The 17,316-nt window shown below is 50.9% G+C and overlaps 1 protein-coding gene across 3 annotated transcripts in view; it reads right to left on the bottom strand.

Annotated features, from left to right (window-relative positions):
• Nucleotides 1–545: 545 nt before the first annotated feature.
• Nucleotides 546–17,316, bottom strand: part of ATP9A (ATPase phospholipid transporting 9A) — a 135,356-nt gene continuing 118,585 nt past the window's right edge. For 2 of the 3 annotated variants that reach the window (XM_055393700.2, XM_055393716.2), the window contains exons 23-28: nucleotides 15,163–15,318; nucleotides 10,997–11,061; nucleotides 9,570–9,678; nucleotides 8,717–8,774; nucleotides 6,445–6,648; nucleotides 546–4,873 (exon numbers count right to left, since the gene is read on the bottom strand). In XM_055393700.2, coding sequence (XP_055249675.2) covers nucleotides 4,737–4,873; nucleotides 6,445–6,648; nucleotides 8,717–8,774; nucleotides 9,570–9,678; nucleotides 10,997–11,061; nucleotides 15,163–15,318 — 729 coding nt within the window. In that variant the 3' untranslated portion in view covers nucleotides 546–4,736. The remainder of the gene's footprint in view (nucleotides 4,874–6,444; nucleotides 6,649–8,716; nucleotides 8,775–9,569; nucleotides 9,679–10,996; nucleotides 11,062–15,162; nucleotides 15,319–17,316) is intronic. The other variant, XM_055393707.2, reaches the window with a different exon arrangement.

Below are 17,316 nucleotides of genomic sequence, written 5' to 3'. Positions count from 1 at the left end.
TTAATAAAAGGCTGTTGTTTAGTTGCTCAGTTGTGTCTGATTCTTTGTGACTCCATGGACTGTATGTAGCCCGCCAGGCTGCTCTGTCCATGGGATTTTCCGGCCAAGAATACTGGAATGAGTTGCCATTTTCTCCTCCAGGGGATCTTCCGGACTCAGGGATTGAACTTGTGTCTTCTGCATTGGCAGGCGGATTCTTTACCACTGAGCCACCAGGGACGCCCCCAATAAAACATACTCAAAGCAATCAAAGACTGTGGGTATAAATAAAATATGAGTCATAAAATAAATGTTTCCCTTTTTTATAGAGATCATTTTCTGAAGTTCTAACACGTCTGGAATAGGCAACAGTACAGAATAATACATAATGCATGGATTTGTAGGGTTTTTTGCTGAAATTGAAATACTTCTTTACCCAGAGAAAAAGCTCTTTACTTTTCATGCACCACAAGACACACACAAAATAAAAGCATTATCATAAAAAGTTCTCATTCTGACACCAGAATTTCATGTTTCCGCACAAATTAAAATGATCCCAGAAGACATAAAGTACACAAGCTTTATTGGGCAATAGCGACGGGCCACACTTGCAGACAATGAAAACAGAACCGCTCAGAATCACGCAAGATCACATGTGTGTCATCATGGGATCAAGAATTTAAACCTGGGAGTTCCTGCTAAATTCAAGTTCTGTACCAGAGCTTCTCTGTAACCAAAAAACGCTGTCCTGGTGAATATTTGCCGTGAGGATTACAGATAATCCTTGAGGAAGTCAAGGAGCCCTAGAGGAATTCACAGTCAGGCCCATCGCAACAAAGTAATAAATGAGCCACAATTTTTTTTTTTTTTGGCAAATACCATGCCCCCTCCCCAGCTGCCCCCCAACAAACACAATATTCACTGACATTGCCCAGTAACACCAGCAGACAGTGCCTCCAGCCCCACTGTGAGAGAGGAGACCAGAGTCCCTAGATCAAGGCGCTGGGAGAGGACACTGCAGGTCCCCAAGTATGCCACGCTGCTCACCTGCTTCTGGGTTTCATCCAAAAGCAAACAAATACACACGTTTTTCTAAGATAGAACGGACATAATTCATGGAACTATTTCCTAAGAAGTATATATAAATGACAAAAAAGTGCTTTATGTTAAAAGAAGATGAGAGAAATAAAGTCTGTTGCTTTTGCAAAGCTCCTTGCATATTTCTTAATGAAAAAGAAAACCATGATTGACAGGATTTTAACACAGTGAAAACCAAGCGCGTCTTTGAAGCACTTGAGGTGACATCATATGCTCACACACATACACATTCCAAACACGCAAAAAAGGCTCAAAGATAAAAATGGCTGATGGGTGCTGGCCTTAAAAAGGATAGAGCAGAAGAACGTATAGGTCCCATTTGCAACCTTGATGGAGGTTTAAAATGCTGCCCCATAAACGTGCAAGGGCATCCCATCCCCACCCTAGGAAAAACAAAGTACGAGAGCCAAAGTCTGGAGAAAGAAAAACAGGTCTGATCGTGTCAATTCCCAATGAGCACAAACGCTCAAAACACATTCAAAAGTGTCGTCAGCGTAGTCTTAATTTTCAGCGGAAACCATACGGAGAAAAGGGCAAGCAGATGCTGATAGTTAACGTCACTGCTACGAGAAAGGGTTTCACTGGGAAAGTCAGTCTGGGGTCTGGACACAATGAAGTGGGAGGAAACTTGGCCTCCCAGCTCCAGGTGGCTGTAAACAGATGGTCCTGCGCTCAAGTCTAGGGGCTCCCTGGGATGCCCTTCTCCGCTTCGGGCAAAAGTCCTCCGCCCCAAGCAGCCCGAGTCAGTGTGACCAGCCTCACCAAGCACCACTGGCAACACACACATGCACACACACGCTCTCAAAATGGGCATCGAGGCAGGCGGAGACAGGAAGTCACTCAAGCCGGAGACGCGCCTGCGCTCATTCTCCTAGAGAAAGGGAGGGAGGAGCCACACCAAACGGGCTGCTCGCTGCCTACGCACACCACCATCGCCAGAAACTACAAGAAACATAATCATCAATGACGCAAGAAATACCCAGGGCTGTTGAAGGGCAGGAGGAGGTGTCAGACTTCGAAGGAAAGTATTTAAACAGCACTGTGCCCGTGTGCCGGGGGGGCGGTCTCTGGCTTCCAATCAAACTGGCTGTGGAAGACTTGGGGCCACTGAGCTCCAAGGTGAGGGGACCTCCAAGCTGTCAACGGTGCTTCCTAAATTCCTTCCCAGGTGGCGAACAGAATCTTATGCTTAAGGTTTACGGACTCAGGAGCTTCCTGTAAAACAGGGGCTTTGTTTGTGTCCCTGTCTTCTGCTCAGTGAAGCTAAGCCAGGAAGCGCCCATGCGCGCTGGCTCTATAGGATTACGTCTGATGTGTGCAGGTCAGGATCCCGTACCCTCAGCTGACTAGTGGTTCCCACCCTGCGGGTCTCCAGCGTTTTCCTAGACACTCGGCACTCCTGCGGGCTGTGGGAACAGGCTGCCTGTCGGCGGGGTGGCTCTCCGAGGTGGCCACAGTCTCTGGTCTCCACTCGCACGTTGGATCCTCCAGTTCTTGGCGCCTCCCCCGGGGTGCGCTCGAGATCGAGCGAACGGGTTTGTGCTCGGCACAAAGGAGCATGTGCAACCTCCAGGCGCGGCTTCCTCATGCCCCTGTGACCCCTTCTCCCTCTCAGATGCCAGTAAGGAGTTCAGTCAAGTCAACTCAAGCACCTCGATCAAAACTGGGAAGTAAAGAAGAACCCATGGAGACCATCTTCATTCCCCGTCTCTGCTGTTAATCTAAACATTTCCTACTGAGGGTTCCAGGAGACCTTCCTGTGGAAGCCATCACCTGTCTGTGAACAAGGTCAAGGTCAGGGCTTGAGAAACAGCAGAAGGACCTTCAGACTCCTGGGTCGACAGGGCTGACTTCCAGGCAGACAGGTGCAAAAACGCTAAGCATACCTTCCTCCCGCCCCACCTCTGAAACCACATAAAATCACCCAGCAAAGACGTCAGACTGGCTCAGCCTTTCTCAAAGTTTTGGAGCAAGATCTTCTTCCTAAATAACCATTCATTTAATGCAACATTTATTTCCTATGGGGCAGAAATGGCTGGGACAGAATGGGAAAAATCTCGCAAAACTGCAGAATCTTGAAAACAAAAATAGAAGTGATGTCACAGCCAATTTAGCAACGCCTGCAACTTACTGTCATTCTATAAAGTTTTAAGAGGGCAACGAAAATACATCAGTGTATCAAGCGGTCCAAAGGCAAGGACCTGGTGTCCCCAGCAATCCAAGAGAGGGCTTACCCGTGGCGGGGGGGTGGCCATAACTTACACCTCTGAAGCACAAGAAGAACCAGGTCAATGAACTGGAGGGGACGCAGCAGAAAGAATTAATCACAAATCCAAGATCTCAAGCACGATCAGCTCTTGAAGATCCACCAACCTAACCCTTCTGGCACGCACATGTGGCTTCTGGAGGAAGAGACTTGAACACCCAAGAAAGCTCTGCCGGGCCACGGCCAGCGCTCTCAAAGTCTCTTCTTCCTCTGAAACAAGAAGCCACGGCTTTATAAGAAACAGTCGCACAAGGGCCCCACCCTGGTTGGGGAGAGGAATCTCCATTCGCGGCCTTTGAGTGAGCTTCCCTTGAAATCCGGAGGCAGTGCAAGCGAGCCCAGACCGCGGAGCTGCAGTCCAGGCCTCCCCCCGCCCCAAGGTCCTCACTCAAAGCTGCCACCGATGACCTGCAATGCGCTAAGACACGTCCCCCTTTGTCACTGCGTCCTCAGCAATTCCTCCTAACTGGAAACAGACTCCTGTGGACATCAAGAGCCCCCATCCCTGACATTTCCACTTTGGACCCAGAGGGTCTGAGCCACATGTGCGACATTGTCTAAAGAATTAGCCGAGTCTCTTGTCATGCTGTCGGCACATCAAGGGGCCGCCCAGTGGCACGTTTCCTGGTGAAAACGAAAAAAGTCCCAGGGTGTCCTCAGATAGCCACGGGCTTTGTAATTGTTACCAGGTCTGAACAAAGCAAGACAACCCCTTTGAACTTCTCTCACGAGGCGGCAGGTGGCGTCAGCGGCAGCGCCTGGACTGTAGGTGTTGGGCTGGGAAGGACAGTGTGCCCCTCACCCCCTTCTCATGGCGTTTTTGTCATTCCAGGAATCCAGCTGGCAATTCGACAATCCAGGCTGCCTTTGAGAGGATATTTAGCGTTTCAAAACTCAGATTACCATCTGCTTAACTTTTTAAATCAAATGTCTTTTCCCCCAAACCTACACCAGGAGCTCTTTCTCTGAAACCAGTCTTTTTAAGGGCAGAAAGACGGAAAAAGTGCACACACATTGGGATGGTTTAAAACAACAACGAAAAACCCTCTACGGTTTTCAACTGGACAGAAACTTTTAGCACAGGACAACGAAATTCAAGTCGTAAGGGAGCCTGCGCGGCAACACACGTGCCAACCTCTCGGCTGGGCTACGGGTTTCAGAGTCACCTTCAGTCGTCCGTCAATCGCCAGGGGCTCAGACAGGCCCATGGCGGCCCTTGGGTGCCTGCCTCCTGCGCAGGCCAGGCCAGGGCTCCGAGGAAGCCCAGAACCTCGGCAGCGGGCCCGCCCGTGGGCGCCGGCACGCAGAGGCCCCAGGCAGCGGTCAACAGGAAGCGGCTTGGCCTCTGCCCGCCAGGCATGCGCGGAGCCCGGGGTCCCCTCCCGAGCTCGGCCTAGGACGTGAGCTTCGAGTAGCTGGGAGGCGAGAACCGTCGCCGCAGGTACTTGAGGACGTAGAGGGGCAGACAGCTGACCAGCGTGATGACGGACACTTTCCACAGGAAGGACAGCGTGGCGATGAAGTACACGTCTGCGGGCAGACAGAGCACAGCGGTGGGCGGGCGCGGGGGCTCCCGGCCGGCAGCCTGCCAGCTGCGTCCCCGCCTCCCTCTGACCTGCTTCTGCAGCTTCCGGATCCTCCGTGAAATGCTACTTTCAACAACTGGGAAAAAAAAACTATGGCAGGGGGTGGAGGAGGGACCCTTCCAGGTGTTTTTGATTTGGAATCTGACAGCTGGAGGCTTTTCTTTCTAAACCTGACAGAAAGGGACGCTCAAATACACAGTTCTGCTTCCAAGCGGCTTCTTGCCTTCACTTCGGCGATAGTCACAGAAGCCGGAGCCAGGTCTGAGGGTGGAATGAGGCAGTGGAGACCCCTGGTCATGAAGAGCATGACCTTAGGGGTGGGGGGCTGGTGTGAGATCCCCTCCTGGCTGCAGGACAGTCGTCCCTGCGGTTAGGTGGTTTTTGCAAGAGAGGAGCGACAGCTAGCGAGTGCCAGAAGAACTGGGAACATCTCCCCTGCCTCTCGAGGAGAAGCGGAGGAAACGCAGTGGGCACTGAGTAAGCACCTACTAAGTGCCACGCCGAAGGCCCCACCCGTGGGCTGCTTGCCCAGTCCTAGGGCAGGTCCACGGCTAAAGCGATGGCTGAAACTCCTGGGGGCAGGCTCACCTGGGAAGCCTCTGTGACTCCCCAGAGGCAAGCCACTGAAATGCATGTGTGCTGCTGCTGCTGCTAAGTCACTTCAGTCGTGTCTGACTCTGTGCGACCCCACAGACGGAAGCCCACCAGGCTCCCCCGTCCCTGGGATTCTCCAGGCAAGAACACTGGAGTGGGTCGCCATTTCCTTCTCCAATGTGTGAAAGTGAAAAGGGAAAGTGAGGTCGCTCAGTCGTGTCCGACCCTTAGCGACCCCACGGACTGCAGCCCACCAGGCTCCTCCATCCATGGGATTTTCTGGGCAAGAGTACTGGAGTGGGGTGCCATTGCCTTCTCCGGAAATGCATGTGTAGGTGCTCACAAAACCCATTCAGGGAGGCCTTTCAAGCACGTGTGAAACTGTTCTAAGACTTCACCTTCCATGGGAATGCCACTTTACCAAAATCTAAAGGAGCTGTTTGCTGATAAACAGGAGGCAGGATGGGAGATGCCTTTGCGATAAGGCAGAGCTTCTCGAGCCAACAGCAGCGTTAAGTCCTGCTGACTGCCACCTACTCTCCAGCAAGCCTGACTTGGCTCACCATCTTTGAGGCTCCACGGAGCCCAACATGGTGACCAGCTCCCTGGAGTAAGCCCACCCGGTCCTCGCATTAAACAAAGCCCCTTGTAAGCCAGCAGGCATGGGGCGTGGTTTAAAGACCACACTCAGCACTGAGATCATGCCCACCGGCCTCAGTTCCAAGAGGCTGGCCGACTGTCAATGGCCCCGTGCCCCACGGGACGCCAGTGAGACAAGGAGGGCTGCTGAGTGCACAGGCCTGCTGGACACAGGGCCCAGGCACGAGGGGCCAGCCTCCCTCCCCAAGTTGAGGCCCCTGGACCTGATGGGCAGGCTGTGTGTGTGTGTGCGTGCGCATCAGGGGCGGGCGGGGCTCTTACCAATAAACTCGTGGAGGAACACCAGGGAGGCAATGTAGCAGGCCAGGCTGAGCAGCTCGGCCACCGTCATCAGCCAGTGCCAGGTCTGGATGGTCAGGGCCACCATGAGCAGCTCCGTGAGGATGAGCGACGTGAAGGAGATGGCCACGATGTGCACGAACTCCGACTCAAACAGCAGCAGCGCCCCGTACATGATGGTGCTCCCTGCGGGCGAGGCGGGGCAGGGGTCTGCGTGGGGAGGGGCTCATGCCGCCCCCACAGCCCCCCTCTTCCCAGGACACAGCCTGCTCGCCCACGTCTGACCCCTCTCCTCTCCATTTAGACATGAAAGACACCATTTGGTCAAGGAGGCTAATGAGAGGGCCTTCATGGAGGTTTGAAAGACAGGCAGCAGATCCCAGGTTTCCTATGTTGCTTTTTTTTTTTTTTTCTTTTAAATTGTTTGATCACGCTGGGCGGCATGTGGGATCTTAGTTGCCCAACCAGGGATCACACTCACAGCCCCTGGAAGCACGAGTTTTAACTGCTGGACAGCCAGGGAAGTCCCTAGTCTTGCTACACTCCTTTTGACTTATATATAATTGAGAGTTGATCGCCGCGAGGGAGAGGAAAAGACAGGAAAAGAGGCAGAAGAAGAGAGTAACTATCTGGATTGAATGATGGAACAAGAGACAGAGGCTTTTGTATTTTATTTGAAATGACGGACGTGGCCAGCCACTGAAGAACAAATACTGTGGGATCCCACTTATACCCGGGCTCTGAAGCAGTCATGTTCAAAGAGACACAAAGGGGAACAGCGATTACCGAGGAGCTGTGGGGAGGAAGGGAAAGACGTGTCTGCCGTTGGATGGATACACAGCTTCCCTTGTCAAAGTCAAGAAAGTTCTGGAGACTGGTTTCACAGCAGCGCGAATACACTGCGCGCTACTGAACTGGACACTCAGAAGAGTCACGATGGTGAGTGACAGGTTTTGTCTCTTCTGCCGCCCACCCACCCCAAAAACATGCGCAAAATAAACAGGCAGCTAAGAGGCACTCGAAACCCCTGCACCCGTGCTGAGAAGAGAAAGGAAAGTGCAGGAGAGTCCAGAGAAGCACCTTCTCGCCCAGAATCACAGCTGAACGGGCGACATCTCATGCTGATCAAACACACTTGCTATGTGAGACCGTTGCTTAAGAGCAGGGCCAGGAGAGTGCGAAGCCCCGAAGCTCAGGTGAGTCTATCACAACAGACCTGGGGGTGGAGGGGGTGCAGGAAAGCGCCACTGCTTCTTATTATGAACTTCCAGATAGGCTTTCCTTTCTTCAACCAGATACACACACGCCATGTTGCTGCACCTCTCAAAAAGACCCCTGCAGACTGTTCTGATGACAGTGGAGCCTCCCGTCAACAAATGCGATGGTCTCTACGCTGTTTAACTACACATCGTCTCATCAGTGAAAATCACTAAGCGTGAATCCCTAACGGGCGGAATGTACTTGTGAACCATCCATGTGTGCCTGTGCAGACAGACATAGAAAGCAGGCCCACTGCACAAATGTACCAGATACATTATAAAGCACACCAGTAAACAGAAATTCTAAACAGAGTGGAAAAGGTAAACAAAGAGGGCCTGGTATTTCCTTCCCATTTCGCGTAAATCATCTTACAAAGCCTCTACAGTCTGAGGGGCCCCTCTCTGGAGGCCACGGAAGTAAATATGTTGTTCAAAAACTAGAGCTGGACCTCAGAAAATGTATCAGGACATCCCAGAACACAAGCATTTTTTTGTTACAGTGACTCCAACACCCCAGCAAGCTTCCATTGGTATTAGTTACATTTTCCTCTGGGCTTTCCTGGGGGTTCAGGTGGTAAAGAATCTACCTGCAGTGCAGGAGACCCACGTTCAATCTCTGGGTGGGGAAGATCCCCAGGAGAAGGGGAATGGCAACCCACTCCAGTATTCTTGCCTGGAGAATTCCATGGACAGAGGAGCCTGGCGGGGTGCAGTCCACGGGGTCACAAAGAGGGGGACATGACTGAGCAACTAACACTTTCTCTGATTTTGTCTCAGTTCAGCTGGCAGCACCACCTCACACATGTGACTCTGGGCCCCACGATCGCATCCTCAGGACTTGCAGAGGGGGCTTCCGGGGGCCCAAGGCCACGCTCCTGACTGCTGTCTCAAGATTCTAGCTGCTTATCTTCGTGTTCTAGAGACACAGCGCAGGAAATCTGACCGCCAGGCCAAGGCCAGAGCACAAGACGACCAGTGGTTCCGCCCATCCTTACCTTGATAGATGCTGATCAAAACCCATATCAAGAACGTCTTGTAAGACAGTGGCCGTCCCTGAACGAGAGGAGAAGACAGAGCGGGTCAGCGGGAAGGGCTCTGCCAGGGCGCCAGCTGCCTTCAGACGCCCCCGCCGCCAGCCAGACAAGACCACTGACCTGTTTTCATCGGAACAGTGGCTCACACACATCGAAATACATTACAGATATGACTTTTTTTTAAAAAAAAGAGAAGTGATTTTAGATTAAATAAAGCTGCTCCTTATTAAAAATTCCTTGAGGACAAAAAAATGCAGTTACGCACACACTCAGGTTTTTCCGGAGGGTACATAAGGGCATTTCCAGGGGCACAAGGAGCAGCTACAGAACAGAACTGTCAGGGGCTTGTAAAAAGGGATGAGGAGGCTTGTTTTCTACTGACCTATTGGCGGTAGAGTTTAACAGTCTTTGCGTGTGCATACAATACTTTAAGAAAAATGATAAGCCCCCACGCCTTCCTCTCAAAAGTAAGAAAGCCATCAGTTCAAGTGTGTTCACATCAGACGTGGAGCGTCCGTGTGAAACGCGTTTAAAAGCAGCAGAAAGGTGCGGTCTTCGGACAACCTGAGCAGAGTCTAGACCGTGCCTTCTGCTGACAGGTTGCGACGTGGGCTAAGAACTGCACCATCAACGTAGAGACGCAACCACAGCCATAGAGCAGCTTCGTGGGCTAAGTCAGAAAGCACCTGCCTGTATAAGGCAGACAGGCTGCATTAAATCTACGCTAAGTTACAATTTACACAAAGAAGCAAGGAGGGTGGGGAGGGAGGAGGGAACGGGGCTGGAGGAGGAAGCCGGCAGGCGCGCGGGGAACCTTGAGCAGGTCTTTGTAGAGCTCGGGGTACAGCATGGCCACTTCCGACTTAACGTCTTTGTCCAGAACCAGAGAAAACACGGGAAACATGGTATAGATGGTTGAGTACCTGTGAGAGACAAGATCCCCCCGGCTAAGAGCCAGCAGTGGAGCCCAGCCAGGCGCCCCCACCCCTCCGCTCAACAGCCACGCACAGGGTGCCTGGAGCGCGCCAGGGCCAGGGTGATGCCCCGGAGACGCAAGAGGCAGAGCAGACAAAACCGCCTGCCTTCAGAGAGCTCCCGTGCTGGGAGTCAAAAAACAAGCTCAGTAAACCATACTGCGTGTTGGAGGCACGGTGTTGAGGAGGGAAACATGACGGGGAAGAGGGGACAAGGCGCGGGGTGAGCTGGTGTGACTGCAGAGACGGCAGCGGGGGATGGGACGGCCGAGGAGGCGCCCACAGAGGAGGACGGTGGCCTCGCCCGCGTCCAGCAAGGAGCGCCCCAAGGGCAGAGGCCCCGACGTGGAAGTGTGTCTGTCCTGTGCGAAGGGCAGCGAGGCGGCCCACATGGCCAGAGCCACGCAGGTGCGGGAGGGCGAGCAGGTGAAACCTGAGGGAAGGGGGACCAGGTCCCGGGGAGGCACGTGGAGCCTAAAGCCCTGGCTCTGTTCTGGCAGGTTCCACCATGGTTCCAGGACCTGACAAAGGGCAGGCCATCTTCCCCAGTTACAAGCAGCAGGACCCCAGTGCTGGCTCCAAGGCTGAACGTCAGAACATGTACTTGTAAGACGGCCCTGGGACCAGCCAGCCCCTCTGTGCCTCCCGCCTTGGTAACCAGCCGCCCTACCAGCATCTATCTGCGGCATGTGGAAACCAGACTCCACCTCCCTGGGTAACTCAGAGACCAGCACAGCCTCTGAAAAGGTCAAAAGGAACGTCACAAATTCCAGGTCAGGAACAGGGGTGTGTGGCAGCAAACGTCCAAGGGACAGCATCACAGGTCACGGCACAAGCTCTACCAAGGGTATGGACCCCTGCGAGCTAGGCTCTGGTTGCCTTAGAGACTCACCAGCAGGCGCTCCGCTGCAAGCGGCCATGGCAACAAGGGTCCTTTCCAGATCCCCTCTCTCTGCTTTTCCTAAGACCCCTCGGGGACTTCAGTTTTGCCCAGTTGCCAATTATCTGATAACCTCAGGCTCTCGCAGGTAAGCCTTGTTCAATCATCAGGTACAGAGGGACCACAAACAGACTGTACTCTACCTCTGCAGTCTGGTTATGAGCTTATTAGTTCGAATTTATATTAGCTCAAGAAGGCTCTAAACCAGACTGCCAGACCAGCCTTGACTTGGAGACTGAGGCATCTTTAACACAATGCTTCGTCCTTCTTCTGGGGTGTTCTAGGGGTGGCTCGTTAAAAATTAATACTTTGCCTGGACTTTCTTACCCGATGATGAGGAATCCTTGATAGAGGGGGACGGAAGCGAAGTAAAACACGGAGGAAAAGACAGCCTGTGCCAAGGAGAAAAAAGGACGTTACCAAAAACTGTAAGCACAGCCCCTACGTCTGTACCACAAAAACAGCATCGGCACCCACAAAGTGCTTCTTTTACGCCTGCCTGTTACAGTGCTTTAAGTAATTAGCTCATTTAATTCCTATAGCAACCCTACAAAGGAGGCGTTGTTATCACTGTACCCATTCTACAGATGAGGGAAGTAAGGCACAGAGTTTAAGTGAACTCCCCAAGATAGCACAGCTCATAAGGGACACAGCCAGGAGTCACATCAGAGGGTTTAGCTCCAGGGTCCACTCTCAGCTCCCCTGTAAACATTTATTAACTTACACACAAGCTGGATCTGGGAATACCTTGTATCTGATCCCAGTGAGTCTCCGCGACAACCCATGAGATCAAGTCCTAACACCGCCTACATCACAGAAGGGTTTGAAAGTGAGCAGATAAAATGGTCCTGCAGGATTCAAGCCCTGTTCCGTCCCCAGAAGCCACACACCCAACGGCTCAAAATCACCTCCTCTCTAGGTGTGCAACTGATACACAAGCTGGCGTATGCAGGGAAACAGACACAGGAAAATACCCTCCACCCTAAGGACATGCACCAGTTATCCTGGAGGGTGGGGTCGCGGAGAAGGCTTCCCTTCTCATATTACATGCTCTACTTTTCTTGGAAATTTTTACAAAGAACCCACAACCTACTACTTTTGCAATCAGACAAAAGCAATAAAGATATTTACCAACCCCTGCTGTAATGTCTGCTTCGTGATTTGGAAAATATTAGCAGTGAAAAATTGGCTGGGGAGATAAAACCAGACTTAATGCTCTGTTACTTCCTTCTCTGAACATCTACTGACCCCAACAGAAGCAAAGCGACCTCTAAGCTAATTAGTACAAAACTTACCAGAGGCCAGGGACAGCTATTGCCTGAGGATTTTAAAAACTGAACATGGAAGAAAATCACTGTGGACAGTGACTGCAGCCATGAAATTAAAAGATGCTTACTCCTTGGAAGAAAAGCTATGACCAACCTAGACAGCATATTAAAAAGCAGAGACATTAACTTTGCCAACAAAGGTCCGTCTAATCAAAGCTATGGTTTTTCCAGTGGTCATGTACAGATGTGAGAATTGGACTATAAAGAAGGCTGAGCACCAAAAAATTGATGCTTTTGAACTGTGGTGCTGAACAAGACTCTTGAGAGTCCCATGGACTGCAAGGAGATCCAACCAGTCCATTCTAAAGGAGATCAACCCTGAATATTCACTGGAAGGACTGATGCTGACGTTGAACCTCCAGTACTGTGGCCACCTGATGCAAAGAGATGACTCACTGGAGAATACCCCAATGCCGGGAAAGATTGAGGGCAAGAAGAGAAGGGGACGACAGAGGATGAGATGGTTGGATGTCATCACCGACTCAATGGACATGAGTTTGAGAAAGCTCCAGGAGATAGTGAAGGATAAGGAAGCCTGGCGTGCTGCAGTCCATGGGGTCGCAAAGAGTCGGACACAACTGAGTGGCTGAACAGCAAATGGAAGAAAAGGCTGGGCCAGCCTAGTGGCTAGGAAGAGTGTGGGACCAGAGACCTCTCCCCCTCTTCACCTGTCGTGGGCCCTGGCTTGGTACAGAGCTCAGGACACAGGTGGCGCCGAGGGCCTTGGTCACGGGCAGCCTGGCTCTGCCCTGGTTGTGACTTTGGAATTGAAAGGTGAAAGCCACCTTTCAGAGGACTTCTCACACAGGCTGCTGCCCAGGAAGGAGGATTATAAAAAGGTCAAGAATCCTGGTGTTCAGTTTTGCAAATCAGTCAGAAACCTCTTCCTCTAAACGGGCCAGACTGACCACGACGCCTTCACCCTGGAAACAGCACTGTGGAGACTAAACATGCTGTATCTTCATCTGTCTCAGAGGCCACTGGCAAGGTGCAATTCTAAGGGGACTCTCTACTTTCGGCACAGTGGACAGGGGTAAGGGTTTTTGTTTTTTTTTTACTGGGGATGGTTGGTTTGTTTCTCCCTCGATAGCACAAAGAACAATTCCTCACGCTAGAATTGGTTTTTTTCTGAATCCATATTTATGGTAACATACGGGCATTACAGAAGTAAATTCATCCAAGCCAGCTTGTGTGTGTTTGCCCGGGAATGAGCTGATTAATCTCCCAGTGATTAAAACCATGATGTTATCCAGTCCAACTGATGGGCTTACATAAAATAAAAGTACAGATGTGGTCTGGTGAACCAGAGCAGCTGTGAGCGTTTTGATCGTGTTGATGAAAATCACTTTAAAGATCCTTCACTCATAAATGCAACAGATACTAAAAATGTAACTGCGCCCCCGCAAAAGCACAGATGAGCCAGGGGAGGGGGCATCCTCACGTGCCTCAGGCAGCACCACTCGAGCCTGAAGGCAAGGTGTCTTTCGCATACAATTAAACAGCTTTCCCACATATCAAAGCAAACCTTAACCTAGAACAGTCACATTCAGAGAGTCAGAAAGTGCACTGGTAGATTCCAGGGCCTGGGAGGAGGAACGGGGAGTTGGGGTTTAATGGGTAGAGTTTCAGTTTAGAAAAGTGAGAAATTCAGGAGATGGATGATGACGAGAATTGCACAACTATGTGAATGTTGTACTCGGTGCCACTGAAGTGCGCAGGTTTAAATGTGGTTTAAATAGTGTTTATATTATGTGACTTTTACCACAATAAAAAAATAACAGGATAAAACCTCACCTTAGGTTTACACATTAGCCTGTTTTGCTTTTATTAATGATGTAAGGATGCCTTTAGCACTTGATGCCTTAATAAAACTCTCTGCTTCTCAAAGTAGCCCTCTCTGAGGAGCCAGGGCCAAGACCCTTGAACAGAGGGATGCCCCTTGACAGGTGGAAAGACCAAAGCCCAGAGTGGTAACTTGACTTGCTCAAGGTCTGAGAGACAGCTGGGGATACGGGTTCCAAGATGTGTCATTCCTAAGTTCTCACCACTTAACTGGGGTTCTTTTTCACCTAAATGCCCAAGGAAGAAGATCAGCCAACAGATGTTCAACATCCAAAATGTTTTCTTTCCCCGCTTTGGGCCTCCTCCCTAATACGACTTCACTGCCACGGCCTGACAGTAGACTATGAAGAAGCTGGGGAGACAGAAGATGGGAGGATACCTTGTACATTCTAGAATCCTTTGTGAAAAAGCAAGATGTAACTCCCTGGGTCTGACCCCTGGGTCAGGAAGATCCCCTGGAGGACAAAATGGCAACCCAGTACAGTGTTCTAGCCTGGAGAATTCCACGGACAGAGGAGCCTGATGGGCTATATAGTCCATAGGGTCACAAAGAGTCGAACACGACTGAGCAGTGAACACTTTCAACTCCTCAAGAGGACGGATGACTGGGATAAGCACACTGGACTCCCAGTTGGGCTGCGCTGGAGGCAGAGCTGAGATGCCCTGGGCTGTACCACTCTAAGTGCCCCCTCAGGTGGAGGCAACACCCGCCCCCAAGAATGGCAGGCAGAGGGGGAGACCTGGACTAACAGGGCAGGTACAGGGCCCCCTGCCTGGGGAGACTAAATCCCTGAAGGATACTGTACCAATTTCTCACCCTCACTGAGCCTCAGCCTCCCTGTCTGTAGAATGGGCACAGACTACAGTGAAGACTGCACGTGCCCCTGCACTGTGAACACTTAGCCTGCTGCCCAGGGTACAGGACGCGCTCAAGAAAAGCGCATTGTTTGTCTATGGCTGCTCTCTGTCGGTCCTTGATTCTGCATGCAGAAAACTCCGAGCTGGAGTATTCATTTGGCGTTTACCTCTGCGTCCTTCCCTCTGGCAAACTAAGTATGACAACTCACCCCGACACACGAACCCAGGTCATCTACACTACACTACATCTCGTGCCCCAGCCAGGCCCCACCGCTGACGCTCTGCAGAGCAAGCACAGCCTTGGCCCCCACACAGGAGGGCTCCAGGCAGGCGCTCCGAGCTCTTTCGGAGTTGAGGGGGGAGCGGTGCAGAGAGAGGGGCTGGAACTGGCCCGGCGGGGTCACTGTTCCAAAGCGGAGACCGCTGCTTCTCCAGCACTGTCCACACAGCCCCCCACGTGCCCACCTGCATGGCGCTGATGCAGAGGCTCCTGTGGATGACGAACTGGCTGAGGGCGGCTGAGCGCTTGTAGCTGTTGCGGCCATGGACCATGAGCAGGCGGCCAAGGTGCCGGAACTGAGTGATGGAGAAGTCTGCGGCCAGCGAAGCCTGCTTGCCCTCCTGGGACCGGAAGTCGAAATCGGGCGCCATCAGGGGCACGGGAGGGCAAGGCAAACACATGTTTTTTTTTTAAATTGAAAAAGCAAGACGCTGGTAAGGAGATCTTTGAACAACTTCAATAAAGGAATTCTTTGGTTTCCAGCTATACACAGTTGGTGGTCTGAGTCTAAATCTGATTTTAAATGAGGAATTTATTTAAATAAAAAACATTCCCAAGCACAGATAGTCATAACTGGGAGGTCAAACAGATCTAGTATTAAGCCTTGGGGGTTAGGCCCAACCCGTAACGGGAGTCAGGAGCAAAGAATCATTCCAAGACAGGCACTGAGCACTCAGCTCCCTTAAGAGTTAAACATATGGGGGGATGGGGCCAATGCTACCAACGATACTAAATTGAACATTCCCAAACACAGCTTTGCACATTCCCAAACACAGCTTTGCACTCCATAATATGGAGTGCCGCCATATTATGGGATTCTTTAAAGGTCCACGGCAGATGCTATCAATGGGGCAGATGGACATCACGGCCTCCTGGTGGCAAACAGGAAGGCACAAACTCCTCTCATGAGCTCCTCAGCTCCTCACACCAGAAACACAGAACCATAAGCAAACCCACCCGGCCCACAGACGTCATGGGATTGTTCTCCAACTGCCCTGAATGCTTCAAAAATCAGTGTCCTGAAATATACCGCCTCTCCCACAAAACATATGGAGAGAAGTGTTCTCCATTAGAGAAGAGTAGAGAGACATGAAGCGCGCAAATAAATGCAGCATGTGAGCCTTCACTGCTTCCTGGAGATTTCATTTTTAAACATTTTGGGGAGCCCTGGAGAAATGAGACCATGAATATTACATAATATTATCACACATCAATGTTACCCTTGTGGCGATGCTATTTTGCTTATGTAGAAAAATGCCCTCTTTCTTAAGAGATCCACCCTGAAGCATTGAGAGGTAACGTATCTGCAACTGACTTTCAGCTGATTGAGAGAGAGAGGGAACGAGAAGAAGGATGTGACAAACGCTGCTGCTGCTAAGTCGCCTTCAGTCGTGTCCAACTCTGTGCGACCCCATAGACGGCAGCCCACCAGGCTCTCCTGTCCCTGGGATTCTCAAGGCAAGAACACTGGAGTGGGTTGCCATTTCCTTCTCCAATGCGTGAAAGTGAAAGTGAAAGTCGCCTTCAGTCGTGTCCAACTCTTAGCGACCCCATGGACTGCAGTCCACCAGGCTCCTCCGTCCATGGGATTTTCCAGGCAAGAGTACTGGAGCGGGCTGCCATTGCCTTCTCCAGTGACAAACACTAGTAACTGGTAAATCAAAGAGTAAAGAGGAGCTCATTGTTCTAGCTCGACTTTTCTGAAGGAGTTACATTTTTCAAAATAGAAAGTTCTAGGAAATATACAAAATGATGGATCTACATGTTCTGATGTATAAAGAAATCTAAGCTACAGCAGATTTAGGCAAGTTTCATTTTAGTAAAACATAATATAATATTTTAAATGTTAAATTATACATGAGAATAATATATATGTGTGTAAGGTGTACATATATATGTTGTTGTTGTTTAGTCGCTAAGTCATATCTAACTCTGCGACTCCATTCACTGTAACCCACCTGGCTCCTCTGTCCATGGGATTTCCCAGGCAAGAACACTGGAGCGGGTTGCCATTTCCTCCTCCAGGGGCTCTTCCCGACCCAGGGATCAAACCTGCATCTCCTGCTTGGCAGGCAGATTCTTTACCACTGAGCCACCTGGGAATCCCATGTATATATGTATGTGTACATATAAATTATATACACCCCCATAACAAGTAGTATACACATCAACAAACATTCTAGGAGAATAATCAGTGTTACCAGTTTGATGCAGCTGTCTAAAGGAAAAAAATGCTCTTTATCTTTTTCGACATTGTTGTGGTTTTTTTACTGTGAGCACTCATTACTTTTATATTACAAAAAACAAAGGAAGCAGACTATAATTTTTAACAGAAGAGC

The sequence above is a fragment of the Moschus berezovskii genome, chromosome 15 (genome assembly GCF_049115385.1).
Source record: "Moschus berezovskii isolate FMDL1 chromosome 15, NW_MosBer_1.0, whole genome shotgun sequence".
Lineage (NCBI taxonomy): Eukaryota > Metazoa > Chordata > Mammalia > Artiodactyla > Moschidae > Moschus > Moschus berezovskii.
The sequence above is the reverse complement of the archived record's forward strand: the minus strand, read 5'-3'. Positions and strand labels throughout refer to the sequence as shown.